The 14858-nt window shown below is 34.5% G+C and overlaps 1 protein-coding gene across 7 annotated transcripts in view; it reads left to right on the top strand.

Moving 5' to 3' along the window:
- GRIA2 (glutamate ionotropic receptor AMPA type subunit 2) overlaps positions 1-14858 on the top strand; it is a 139964-nt gene that overhangs the window by 60762 nt on the left and 64344 nt on the right. For all 7 annotated transcript variants that reach the window (XM_076010564.1, XM_012783608.3, XM_012783611.2 and 4 more), the window contains exon 3: positions 13360-13599. In XM_076010564.1, coding sequence (XP_075866679.1) covers positions 13360-13599 — 240 coding nt within the window. The remainder of the gene's footprint in view (positions 1-13359; positions 13600-14858) is intronic.

Genomic DNA, 14858 nt, shown 5'->3' with positions numbered 1-14858 from the left:
TTGCATTATATTCTCCCTTATTTTTTGTTCTCTGAAGGCCACATAGTAAAATAGAGAGTTGAAACAATTATTCATATAATATATGGGCTTTCTAAAACCCAATCTATTATGGAAAAGGAAGAAATATAGGCTGTAAAAAAGTTTAATTATATACATTGATCAAATGCATCAGATAATTATTCAAATTCTCACTCAATTTTCATTGCATGGATACCATATTATGGTACACTTTATAATTTATTTTTTCTTTAAGAAATATAATAAGAATACAAAACTAAGAAGAAATGGCTTCATAAAATGGAAAGGTCCAAAATGAGTTGAGTAAGATCCTTACAAAATAATTGCTTTTCTGTCAAACGAATAAACCCAAAAGCTCATAGAACTCTTAAGAGGCTTCACTAAGATGAATAGATATGAAATTGTCATTTGAAAGTCAACAGTTTTCCTAGGTACTAGCAATTTCTAAAATAAAAAATATGTGGCAAAAATTATCTGACAACAATATAAGAAAGATATAAAATAGCTAATGATAAACCTAATAAAAAGTGAGCAAGGTATGACTAAAAGTGTTAAACACTACTGAAAAATCATAAACAGTTCTGAGTCAATAGTAATTGGCTATAGTTAATGTAGTAAATATAAATCTTGCCCAATTAATTTGTTTTTGAAGATAATCCTAAGCAAAATTTGGAAGAAAAAAATGTAAAACAATGGGTACAAAGGCTTTGTAAAAGGACACTGAAAGCAATAAGGATTTCCAAACAGGTGTAATAATTAAAACACTTGTTCTTCCTTCACTAATAGCCTCAAACACGCTTGAATCTCTGGCACGTCAGGTGGGGGTAGGGAGGGGAGCAGGGGCAATATTTGTAACCCTAACAATATTTGTACCCCCATAATATGATGAAATAAAAGGAAGAAAAAAAACCAGCATATGATAAAGGTGGCATTCATTTAAAGCCAAGGGAAATCAACATAATTAAACTAAAATGGTTGGGAGTTTGAATATCTATGTGGAAACAAAGTTAGATTTCTACCTTTCACAAAAATCCAAATATTAATATTAGAAAAATTAATTGTAAAAAGGATAATTAAAAAATCAAACATCACAGGATATTTTGAAAATCTAAGGCTGGAAATTCTTATTACACAAGACACAAAGTTCAGAAATAATCAAAGAAAAGATTTAGAATTTGGTTACAGATATCGTTATAAACAAAGAAAAATGTAAGAGAATAGGGAAGAAAAAAATGAGCTTTATAAAGTATTAAGAGGATTAAAGCATGTTAGAAATCAAAGTTTAAATGGTAACCTAATAGCAAAAATGTGTACAAAATATAGGAATAAATAATTAACAGAGAAAACTATAAAAATGGGTGCACTTTCTTACTAATAATCATGAAAATCCAAATTTTCCTGTTTATCAGTTAAGAAACACAGTGCAGACTGACAGAATTAGCTTTCAGGCTATCTGAGCTTGACACTCACTCACCACTTTCTAGAGGTGTTATCTGAGAAAATTACATAACTTGCTTCCAAGCTTTTTCATCTCTAAATTATGGATAATGTTAAGACCCATGTGACTTTTACAATATTATACATTTTAAAGGTTAATGCATGAAATACACTAAGAGCAATGCTTAGTATCACAAGGGCACAAAAATGTAAATTGTTCTTATTAAAACAGAAATAAAATGGCATTTTTACATGTTAGATTAGTAAAATTTAAAAGGATGAAAAATATCTATTATTGATGAAGAACATCAAAAAATAAGAATTTATCTTATTTTATTGATGGGAATGTGGATCGGTATACTGTATTTGGGTGACAATTTGATACTGTGGCTAGCATTTTTACCCATCATAACGTTCAGCCAAGCAATTCCATTTTCAGTAATCTGTCTAGCAGAAATACTAGCACATGCTCAGAAAAATATATGTACTAACATGTTCTTTGCAGCCTTGTATGTAATAACAAAAAATTCTTAATAATCTATAAATATATTTCAGTTAGGGAAATATTAATGAAATGATGCCGCTACAGCCAAATCAAGGAATAGCATGCACTGGTTTAGACCATTTAAATGAATAAATGAAACTGGTATCAACATAGTAATTTGTCTGTCAAATATCAAAGCAACTCACCAGATAATTGTTCCATGATCTCATGAATCAAAAACATGGTAAGCAAACAAACAAAATCAACTCTTACTAGAACTACAGGGCTAGAAATATACATGTCAAAGGGAGAGCAGTAATCAAAGGGAAATTATAGTCTTTTAATAAATATAATTGTTTAAATGGTGTTATAATTTTTCCTACTATTTTTGAGTTATAAACAGTTAATGTTATTAAAATAAATATAAGTGTCAGAATATAAATAAGTCGTTGATCTTTCTGGAAGGAACTCATTTCACATCCTAAATTCTAACTTTGCTCAAATTATTGAAAGAGGTGTTTACAATGAAGCAGGTTGACTCTTAGAAAAGCATTAGAGCAAAGTGCCATGATTCCTTAAAAAATGTAATTTTTACCAGGACTTAATGCATAAAGTGTGTGTGAGTCCATTGTGCTAAGGTTAATTCTCCAGTTCCTTAGCAATTTAGGAATGTATGTTAATGGTCCAGAATGCTTTAGTACATTTACATAATTTCTCATTATATGATATTAAAAAATTTTTCCTTTTTAAATAAACTTATATGGGTTAGCATATAAAGATTATGGACCTGGCGCGGTGGCTCACGCCTGTAATCCTAGCACTCTGGGAGGCCAAGGCGGGTGGATAGCTCAAGGTCAGGAGTTCAAAATGAGCCTGAGCAAGAGTGAGACCCCATCTCTCCTAAAAATAGAAAGAAATTAATTGGAAAACTAAAACATATATAGAAAAATTAGCCGGGCCTGGTGGCACATGCCTGTAGTCCCAGCTACTCAGGAGGCTGAGGCAGGAGGATTGCTTGAGCCCAGAAATTTGAGGTTGCTGTGAGCTAAGTTGACACCATGGCACTCACTCTAGCCTGGGCAACAGAGTGAGACTCTGTCTCAAACAAATAAAAAATAAAATAAAATAAAGATTGTGGCATACGCACAGGAACCCTCTTACTTATCAACAAATAGGATGAGCAAAAAAGCTCTGTGAAAGCTTCAGAAATTCTTTGAGCCATTCAAAAGCAAGAGGGTTATAAAAGCTAACTTAAGGGGAACTAGACAATAAGAAAATAAAGTTCTATCTTTTTCTGTATGTTTATTTAAAGAAAAATTTTTAAGTAGAAATCTTATAGATGTTTGAACATTTTTCAATTAATTTTTTAAAAGTAGGCTTGTATCACAAATACTAAAATGCTTATCTGTACTGAAATATCATCTAATGTGTATTTGGTAAAAAATAAAAAAAAAACCAGAATCCTTCAGTTTTCTACATTTTAATTATAATTGGACAAGAGATTAGACTTTTTTTAGGCATCAAGACCAAGAGTGGCTGTGAACATTAAGAAGAGTAAAAAAAAAAAAAAAAAAAAACAAAAACAAAAACAAAAAAACAGTTAAGTGAAGACAGGACAAGAGGAAAGGAGAAGAAATATGAAATGAAGAAAGAGGAAAAGCAAAAAAGTGATAAAGCACATATAGAATGGTAGAAATTCATCCCTGCAAATTTATTATATCTCTCACACACATTTTACATGAGAAAGTATATGATGAATAAAAAATATGCACCACCTGACATTTTCTAGAATTTCTCTCTTTAATGTTTAACTATGCAGGCCCAAACTTGAGCTTTGTGGGCATTGAGACATTTGAAAGCTGCAACCTGCCAGAAGCATACAGCTGGCTGGTGTCACAGCTGGGATCAGATGCCAAAGCCCGGCAAGACATCCATGCAGCCAGGCACTCTTTGTCCACAACATTCCAGTTGCATCAGGGCATGGAGCTCCCGGAACTTACAAAGAGCATCAGTCAAGCAAGAATTTGTTGAGGGTAGAGCTCCGTATATTTATGAGAAGGAAATACATGTGCATGGGATAAAGAATGGGGCTATCTTTTGCGAAACAGCGTCTTATATAAATGGAGGTAATTCTCTTCCGTTTATGTGTCCGGAACTCATCATTAAAATTCACATGAGAGTTATTGCCTATTACTGCGGTTCTACTGTTGCCTGCTACCGTAGATGATGAATGAAGCCAGAATAAATGTTATAGATTTTTTAAAGCTGCAAATAATATGGGCGACAGCAATAAACTTATGACATTTCACCTCACTCAGCAAACGTAACACGAAGGTCAGGAAGAATAAATGTTTGTTAGAGAGAAAGAAAAATGTATTATTACAACTTCATAGTCTTCTACTACTGAGTGATGATGTTGCATCGCATTTAATATTTCTATGAAAAATGGGATCAAAATGTATGCAAAGGAAAAGTAATTTATCACCGTAAAGAATTGTGATAGGGCTACAGGGAAAATCATCAGTGAGGCCATTTAGAGAAAATGTCATTGGGGTGTATATTTATTATTCTTCACATTTTCTTGAATCAGTTCATGTTTCATTCAGTAGCTATCTACTGAGTGTCTGCGCTGCAAACCGTGCTGGACTCTGGGGAACAAGAGTGAGCACAGCAAAGTGCAGGCTTTTAAAGAGAAGAGAGTTTTGTGAGAGATGCTAAACTGGCAGCTCCCGAGTGGGAAACCCTTCCTGTCCATAGACACAAAAAGGTGTTGCAGTAGATACATAAACTGAAAAATAACCCCATTAATGGAAAATAAATAGTTTAACTCCATTTCATTATATGAACAGAGCATTGAATTTATCTTAGTTTTGCAAGAATAAAGGAATTACAGTTCCATTTTTCAGATTCCCTTAAATTTTTACATGGAAACCTAGTGCTACCTGTACCATGTTGTACAAAAATTATAGTTTTTATAGGAATAAATGTTGCTTATGATAAGCTTTAAAGCTTGAACAATTCCTTTGAATTATATAAATAAGATATTTGAGATTGTGAGAATTTTTGAGGATATATTCATGTGGGAAAAGTGTTATTGGACATATGTCCCAGACAAAGAAGTTCACCTTTTTTTCATTTACGTTTCCAATTGCATCCTGCTTTATGTGCCTTTTCAGATGGTAACTTCACCTCTCTTGGTACAAGCATCTCTAGATATAAACTATATTTTCAAATTTTAAATTAATAAAATTTCACTAATATTCCAAAGATTGTCTTCTTTAACTAATAATTGTGTTTTTTTCCTATTATGAGAATTAATTGACTAAATTCCACAGGTAAATTTAAACACCTTTTATTTTTCAAAATAATAATGAAGGAGAAAATACTGTTATGACATGATTTCAGAAATACCACAGTATCAACAGAAATGAAATTTCATCATAAGGTTCTCTTTTATATCTTTGCCAGCCAATTGGTTCTGATCATATGGTCATTCAACAAATAATAAAGAATAATATAATTGTCAAAATTCCTGATTTAGGTATTGCAAAGAATGGAAAACCGTTATAGTTGGAATTAATGTCAATAACACATTTATTTAATGATTTATATTTTTTCCAACATTTTTCTATACATTATCTAATTTAAACTTTAAAACATCCATGTAAGAGAGAAGATAGGAATTAATAGCCCCATTCAGTAGATTAGGAAACAGGTTTAAGATCAGTGACTCTTCGGCCAGGTGTCCAGGGAAGGATAGAGCTGGGCTTCCAATTCAGGTATTCAGAATACCTGAATCCTGTCCTCAAGGAGGTCACAAATATCCACTACTCTCTCTCTCTCACACACGCACACATACACACTCTCACACGCCTACACACACTGCAATTCAGGCTGTGGGGGAGGTAAGGCAACGTGCCAATGGGGTTCATTATCAGGGAAGATCATATTCAGTTGATGGCAAGGAGGGAGCCTTTCATGGAAGAATTGGTATTTTATTAAATGACATTTATCAAGTGCCTGCTGTGTTCCAAGTACTTGATAGGCATTTATAGATAAATGGCACTTCACTCTCTACTTTCAATTAGCTGAGAGTTTAAGGGCAAAACTAGACAATTATAATACAGGCCAATATGCAGAAATGCAGATTGCTTTAGAATCACATGTAGGAGTGGCATGCCACTTGGACCACACAGAGCAGGTAATACTTGAGCACTGGAATAATGGAAACATATTGGTGGATTTTAAGCAGGAGGGTTATATCTGCCATGAAAGAAAAAAAGATTTATTATAAAGGAGGCTATTTGAGAGGTTACTGCAGCCATCTAGTCAGTGAATGTTTAAGGACCCTATTAAGGCAAGGTCAGCAGAGCTGAAGAGCACAGATTGAGAGGTCAAATGAGCAGTATTTGGGGACAGTTTGTATGCTGAAGATAAAGGAAGGGAAGAAGTCAGGAGTGAGTCTCACATTTTTTGGCCTAAAAAGATGAGCTTCATTTCAACACATAAAAACTTGTCTTGTGGAATTGATGAATTTTAATCTAAGGGAAAATAAGAGCAAAGTCCTGGTGCATGATTAATAAATGGTTAATATCAACATTAATCAGACCATGGAGTGTAAGTAGGAAAGCATGAGAGACTTATGAGGCATATAGTTGCCAATGCTGTTTTCAATTCATGTTTTCTTCAATATGTCCCTGGTCCCACAATGAGGTAGGTAGGTAATATTATTATGCCCTTTTAAAGATGACTAATCTGAGACAGGGAGGAGTAAAGTAACTTACCTAACCAAGCCCAATTAGATAATGGCAAATTCAGCAACCAAACATGATTTGTTCTCACTTTTAGCCTCTATAACTGCTCTATCTGAGGTTACCCCACCCTCACAATATCCTTGAAAACAGAATAAAAACTTCTCTGTGATATTTAATTTGGGGGATTAAAGTTATATGGCTTTAGACATTGTAAAACAGTGGCATTTTGTGTATTTCTGTTTCTTTAGTTTTTTCTTTTTTATTCTAGAAAGCTCACACTTCAGGTCTTGTTGAAAGAAATAGACATTTTATTATAATTAGAAGCTGTACCAGCAAGGAAATAAATACAAAATAATCATGAAAAAATGTTATTATAAATTAATAATACAGAATACATTTAGAGTATATATTTTCTCAGTAAATAAAGAAAGGACAACTGGAATGATGATGAAGGCTTAGAAAACATTTGCATAAAAAGTTGAACTTGGCCTTGCTAACAGGGATGATACTACTAAGAGGTAGGCAGTAAAGACAGAAGAAAAAGCCATTGGGAGACAGATCCATTAAGAATGCCTTAATGTGGTGTACTTTATCAAGATGAATATGAAAAAGTATCAACTGAAGGAAGGAGAGAGAAGACAGGGGCATAGTTTACCAAGGAGAAAGAAAAGGAAAGTGAAGTTTCGAGAAAAGTGCTTCTTACGAAGTACTCCTATGCAAACTTCTCATAAGTAGGGCCCTTACCTGTCATGCTTACCTGTCATGTTAATGCAATCTCCCCCCAACCTAGAACAGTGCAAGGTAGGTTCTTAAAAATACTTGGTTAATGTGGGATAAGTGAAGTAGAATGAAATGTAAATGTGATGGATAGTATGAACTGGAAAAGGAAGAATTATAAGTTCCTTATTCTGACGTATTAAATATAAATGATTGCAATAGTTATGGTGCGTGAGCAGAAAGGGAAAAATCAACACAAAGATGTGGTTTGTTAGGACACAATGTTCAGAGTTTTCTTTTATTATTTTTTGGACTTAGTTGGGATTACATGGGATTAGAAGTCTTCCAATGGGAGACACTGAAAGGCTAGAGATTGAAGCTAAGCTGTTGAATCCAGGGAAAAGTGTACAATATCTATCTTGCTTTTTGTGCATTTTCTAAACCTAATGCCAGCAGGATTCTTACATAGAATAAATAATCTATATTTTCTCTGTAAATAAATAGTAATAGGAGACAACTGGAATGATGAGGAAGGTTTAGGAAACGTACATAAAAATCAAATTTGACCTTGTTGGAAGAAATGAAACCACTAAGAGACAGAGTGTAAAAAGAGAAGAGGAAGCAGTTGGAAGACAAATCCTTTGAGAACATCTTTTTAATTTGGAATGTAGGAAAAAGATAAGACAGCAAAAGATAATTAGAGGGAGAGGAAAAGTACCAAGACAGTATAATTTTACTTGGCAGCAATGTGGAGAAGGAATTAGAAGAGAACAAGACTGGTAGCAGTGGGAAGAGAGAGAATTTCCAGAAGCAAGTTTTTAACTAATAAATTCAGTGATGCTAAGAAAGCTAGATCTGAAAAAGATATTATAATTTTTAATGACTAAGAGATTGTTACTAACAAGTGATAGAGACATTTCTAGACTAAAGTCAAGGTCAAAGTATACAAGGGGTGGGTTAATGTCAGAAGTGCAGTGATGAAGGATGGAGAGAGATTTTGTGTGGTCTCCATATTTTGAGGTCAGAATTTCTCGGTGATGAATCTATCTTTCACCTGCAAAGGGGCTATTAACATTCCTGATTGTATAGCAGTCTACAGTGATTCATTGACGTGAATAGTGATTTATAAGTATAAAACATGTAAAACGAAAATAAGTGATGCCCACTGCCTCTCCCATTCTAGTAAATAACCATGCAAGCTTCTCCAGACTGTATCGTGTGTGCTATATTAGCAGCACCAATGAACAGAATGACCCAAGAGAGAAAGATGAGTGTTGGATGCACCATCAGCATTGTTATTGGCTTATATCATCTGGGCTTGTAATAAAAAGTGAAATAATCAGCAAATTGCTTACACCCAGGAGATTTTCATTTCTGCTGCTTGACCTAAAGTGTCTTTTAGAAGGACTTGCCTTTGCTGAGTTTCTCAAAGTCGGTATTAAATATTTAATTACAGAACTCAGCGAGAACATCTTTACCTAGTCCTTTGCAATCAGGTTTGAGTCTCAAGACATAAATGCAATTCTAATATTAATCAATATAATCATTCAGAGACTTATAATAGTGTTTCATAGTGTAATTGTATGGGTCATGAAGCTAGAGGTGAAAACTGCAAAGTTTTCTGTTCCTTCCTTTGCTTCCAGAGATGACTATATATAGAATGGTGGTATTATCTAATTCATTTTAGCAAGTTGTCTTTGAAATTATTTCCAGAGCCTATGACACATTATTTTGGATATTCTTAACGGTAGTAAATCTTCCTCCATTATAGGATCGATCAAAGTTAAAAAAAAAAATGGCTTTAAATTTTGGAGGCATTGTTGGAGAATAAGGTAGAGATGAAAATGAATAATTTCATTTCTAATCAAGTGAGGAGTAATTCCAAAGTACTGTGACTAATTTTCCTGCATAATGTGTGGATAGCCTCACCTATCTACGCTAAAGTGAGGGAAGCATCATTATTAGAAGGAAAACATGCTGGGTGCAGTGGCTCACACCTGTAATCCTAGCACTCCAGGAGGCTGAAGCGGGAGGATCCCTTGAGGGCAGGAGTATGAGACCAGCTTGAGCAAGAGTGAGACCCTGTCTCTACCAAAAATTGAAAAAATTAGCTCAGTGTGATGGCATGCACCTGTGGTCCCAGCTACTCTGGAGTCTGAAGCAGGAGGATCGCTTGAGCCCAAAAGTTTGAGGTTGCAGTGAATTCTGATGACACCACTGTACTCTATCCAGGGTGACAGAGTGAAACTCTGTCTCAAAAAAGAAAAAAAAAAAGAAAAAAGGCAAACATCGTTGGATATTTAGGGATGTGTTAGAAGCATAGCACAAGTTTTTCATCTTCATATGGTTAGTGCAAACTGGGGAAGCAAAGTACCTTAGCTCAGGTCAGCATTCCGATTGATTCCTTGTTGTAAATCTCAATAACATCGTTATCAAGCTTGGAAACAAGGAAAGTAACAGACTTAAGATAAAGAGAGGGAAATGACCACTGCTGACCAAATGTCTGTCAATTGCATGCATAGTAAGGGGACATTAAGGGAGAAATATCCAGAAAAATAGAGAATATAGGCCAATAGACAATTGAATATGTACCACGAAGAGAGAAAATATAAGGGAAGGGGGATGAGAAAGACCTAGAATAGTCAGGAAAGAAAGGCCATTGCTGTAAAAATATGTTAATTGGGGAATTAGCTGAATTGCCTGGAAAAGAATAGGGAGCCTTCTGAGTTTGGTGAACTATAATTTCTTATGAAGTTTTGTACAGCTTATGCTTGTTGTTGGGCTAAAGCCAGTGTTTCCAGATGGCCACAATAACCAGGAGGTCCCTTGATAACTCATCCCAGAGCCTAAAACAAATGGAAAATGAGTGGTATGGCTCCTTATTAAGATTGTCTATGTATCCAAACCATGGCATTCTTTATCAAGCATTCTGCTGATGCTATGACTGCTGTTGTCACCACAGAAACAGCTTCACTTAAGATGAGAGGAGGTCTCATTAATAAATCATATTGCATGATATTCCTCTGGTATCTGGATGACAGGCCAACATTTTTCAGGAAATGAAATAAAAATAGACCCAGAGAAAATTTTATAGCAATTCTTCCTTTTTATATGTCATTTGGAATCATCAATTTCTAAACAAATTAAAGATTTAAGATATACATGTTAGTACACATATATTTATGTATGAAATAAGAACTCACTCCAGAGCTTGCCTAGAAGGGTTTTAACAATGAAAGGTCTTTTTCACGTATGTGAAGAATGGGCATAGTCATCAAAGACATTACAGGTTATTTTCAGCTTCTGTACCCAGACAAGAACATAAAGTATGTACATGAATAAAAGATAGTAAACTCATGTTTGCATTATGTTAAGATAGGAAATAAATTGTAATGGAATACATTCAGTTGCTTTCTGAGATAGTTCAGTCTGCTCTGAAGAAGATTGGTAATAAAGGAGATGTCAATTGACATATTACATAGATAAAACCTAAGAATTTCAGAAAATGCATCATGTTAGAAAGACAGAAGTGAGTTGAATGTCAGGGATTATTTAAAGACAAATGGAAATCTTTGATAAATAAGGGCCACTTAAAGAAGTAGGCATCTTGCTTTCTTTTCAATTCATATCATATAGTAATTTTAAAATATTGACTATTATTGATTGTCTGGAATTGAATATTATTAATAGAATGGCACATGTTATATTAATAGAAATACTCATATTCACGAAAAGAATCTATTTTTTATAGGCCATCTACTTCTGTGAAGGAAATAAAATGAAGTAAGATAATATTGGTCTTATCTTTCAAATTTAGTTAATTAATTTAAAAGAGTGCTTCATATCATGTCCTGGGTTGTTACATAATGTTGCTGGATGGCTGATTTCCTTCCTTGGATTGAAATGACCTCTGAGATTGCAAAATATCAGATATTTATTCACTTTTATTTATTTATTTTTTTGATGGATGAGTAGGTATAATTTTTATTTTATTTTTTACATTTAAAAAATGTTTTAGGTTTAGTTGGTACAAGTGCAATTTTGTTACATGGATACAGTGCATAGTTGTGAATGTGGGGCTTACAGTGCCTCCATCACCCAAATTGTATACATTATACCCAATTAAGTATTTTTCATTCTACAGCCCCCTCCCACCCTCCCACCCTCTCACACTTTCAAGTTTCCAATGTCTATTATTACACTCTATGTCCATTTGTACACATTATTTAGCTCCTACTTATGAGGGAGAACTTTATGTTTCTGGCTTATTTCACTTAAGATACTGGCTTCCAGTTCCATCCATGTTGCGGCACAAGCTATGATTTCATTCTTTTTTTATGGCTGAGTACTGTTCCATGATGTACATATATATACACACAACATTTTTAAAATCCACTCATCAGTTGATGGGCACTTAGGTTGATTTTATATATTTGCTATTGTGAATAGTGCTGTGATAAACATGACTCCAGGCATTGACATAATGATTTATTTTCCTTTAGGTATATGCCCAGTAGTGGGAAAGCTGGTGGAATGGTGGTTCTATTTTTAGTTCCTTGAACAATCTCCATACTCTGTTCATTTAAAGCCATGTGGTTGGCCTGACTAGTGGCCTTAAGCACTGCACCTTGCATGGTTTCTCCAGAGCATTGCAGGGGATCAATCTTGGACGAAGTAACCCCTACTTCTCAGAGAGAAAGGATCACATTTATGTTTCAAAAGAGCATTCTGATTATACTGTGGAGAAATGAATGGGAGGGGCATAAGTGGAAGAAGGAGTAGGTATTCCCCTAATCAAGTATGAAAAAGCAATATTACCCATTAGTTAAGAGCATAGATTCTGACTGCCTACATTTGAATGCAACATTTATCACTCACCAGCTCTTTGACTTGTGGAAGTCACTTAATCAGTTTATGCATCCATTTTGCTATCAGTATTTGGGAAACAATAATAGTTTCTACCTCAAGGGCTATCATAAGAAAGACATGAATTAATGTACCATAGAAAATGCCAAAGCATAAGACAGGCAAAATGCTAAATACATGCTGTTAGTGAACTAGGATGGTTGGAATGAGTAGAAAAATGAGTGGACCACATTTGAGTATATTCAGGTATTATAATGAGCATGACTCAGTGATGGACTGACTTTGGGGGAGGGCATGAGAGATGGTAGTGTCATATGTCATTCACTGAAATAGAAATACTACAAAGGACAAGGGATTATGGGAGCGATGGGGACTTTCAAATACAATATTATTATTTTGTTAAAAATGACAACCCTTAGCCAAAATATTTTGGTAATATTCTTTGTCTTATATGTAGTGGAACATATGGGGGTAAGTTAGGTCAACCCATGGTTAAGATTAAAATTGGGAGTTCTTTATTTAATTGCTACTTGAATGAGTGACACAAGTGAGAATTTTCCCTTTCCAGAAACATGTCTCTATATGTATGATGTGAGTCTGGCTTCTATCTTTTCTTAAAGAAGTTTTGGTCAGGGTTAGAGCTCTCTGGAAGCACGCTGACCTAATATAAAAGCATCATAAGTACAATAAAGATTTTTAAAGGAACCAGATTACATAGGGCATGAGCTATTAGGAATGTATATAAATTTCAGGTGACTGCAATTTGTTCTTACAGCTAACAATTTTTACTTTCACATTTTTATATCTTTCCTAAAATATGTTTATACTCACGTAGCTTGTTAAACAATAATGTATGTAATATATTATAGCCAGAATTATTACTTTTTATGCTTTATAATTCTTTGAATTCCTCCAATAGAGTGCTAAGTACCTTAATGCTCATAAATTTTGATGGATCATTAAAATAAACTCGATATTTCTTTCAATATGTTAATGATTTTGTATTTTATATAAAAGGACAACTCCTTATGATTGAATGCCAATTTCAAAGATTTATCTTTTCTATTTTCCCCATTCTTCTAGTCTGCTCCCAGTTTTCAAGAGGAGTCTACGCCATTTTTGGGTTTTATGACAAGAAGTCTGTAAATACCATCACCTCATTTTGTGGAACGCTCCATGTCTCCTTCATTACTCCCAGCTTCCCGACAGATGGTACACATCCGTTTGTCATTCAGATGAGACCTGACCTCAAAGGCGCACTCCTTAGCTTGATTGAATACTATCAATGGGACAAGTTTGCATACCTCTATGACAGTGACAGAGGTAAGTGACAGCATCTCATCTCTTTGTAATGGGACAAATTCAGGGCCTACATTTGACACTTATGTGTGATGTTGTAGAGCTATAAAGGTGTATACTAAAGCTCAAGGATCACTTGGTTTAATTTTGCTGTATTAATGAATACTGTAATTTGAAAACTGGGAAACAAATCTATCATAAAACAACAACAAAAGCTGTGGAGGTACAATTTACAGAGATAGACTGTATCAATTTAATGACCAAATATTCAATTGTTAAATAAAAAGAAGCTTCTAGTATAAGCAACTAAGACTCTGTGATGACTATATTACTAGACCAAGGTGAATAAAATGGATTTTATAGTGACATATAGTTATTAAATACTGTTGCATGCAAAAGTTTTATCAGGCAGGTAGGATTATTGTTACCCTTGCTTTCAGATAAGATCTCTGAATCTCAAAGATGTTAAATGATTTTCTCCTGATTAACTCATGTGTGATATAGTCCCAACACAAGTCTGTGATAATAGAGTCATGCTTTTTACACAATTCCACTTGATTGTTTAAGATGGGATATTTTTTATTATGATGCCAGTCTTGACTCGTCATTCTAAATTGCATGGGGGGAGGTCATTTTCTTGTTTTCCATATCCCTTGTTAGGAAGTTAAGTATTAGCAGACCCACTCGTTTTGCATGTCATAGATTCCTGGATGTTCTTAACCATTTCTGGGTCCATGATTGGATTTCAGTGGGTCTGTGTATCTGCTAACTTGTTTGAAACATGCGTGTGTATGTTCACATGTGTGTTTTTCAGAGAGGGATCTATAATCAAAATCAGACAGCTTAGGAACCACTACTGTCCGAGTATCTCCTAAGTACCACAATGCACTTCCTTCAGGAGCTTTCTTCCTGGAATATGTGAAGGTTGCAGTGAACACCAGAAGCCTCTTTGCACCAAGATAGGGCACCTTGTTAACCCACAAGGGCAGACAAGAAGAGAGCCAGACGTCGGTCAATTCTCCATTGATCAGTTTGTAGTCATTTGCTGCAGCAAGCCGGAGTCAGGAGTGCTCAAGCTAGGTGTATTATTCTCTGCCTGTCTCCCTAGTCCTGGGAATGAGAACACTCAGTGCAAAAGCCAGTCAGCACTATATAAGCTGAAAAAAATGCTATGTCAAGAACGATTTCCCCCTGCTCTGAGAAGGGAGTACTTTGCTATTCCCATAGGGAATAAAAAAAACTAAAACAGAGAATTGTTTACAGTAGATACAGATTTCAATGTG

Source organism: Microcebus murinus, chromosome 15, assembly GCF_040939455.1.
Source record: "Microcebus murinus isolate Inina chromosome 15, M.murinus_Inina_mat1.0, whole genome shotgun sequence".
NCBI classification, from domain to species: Eukaryota; Metazoa; Chordata; class Mammalia; order Primates; family Cheirogaleidae; genus Microcebus; species Microcebus murinus.
Note: the sequence above shows the minus strand (reverse complement) of the source record. Positions and strands in the feature narration are given on the sequence as shown.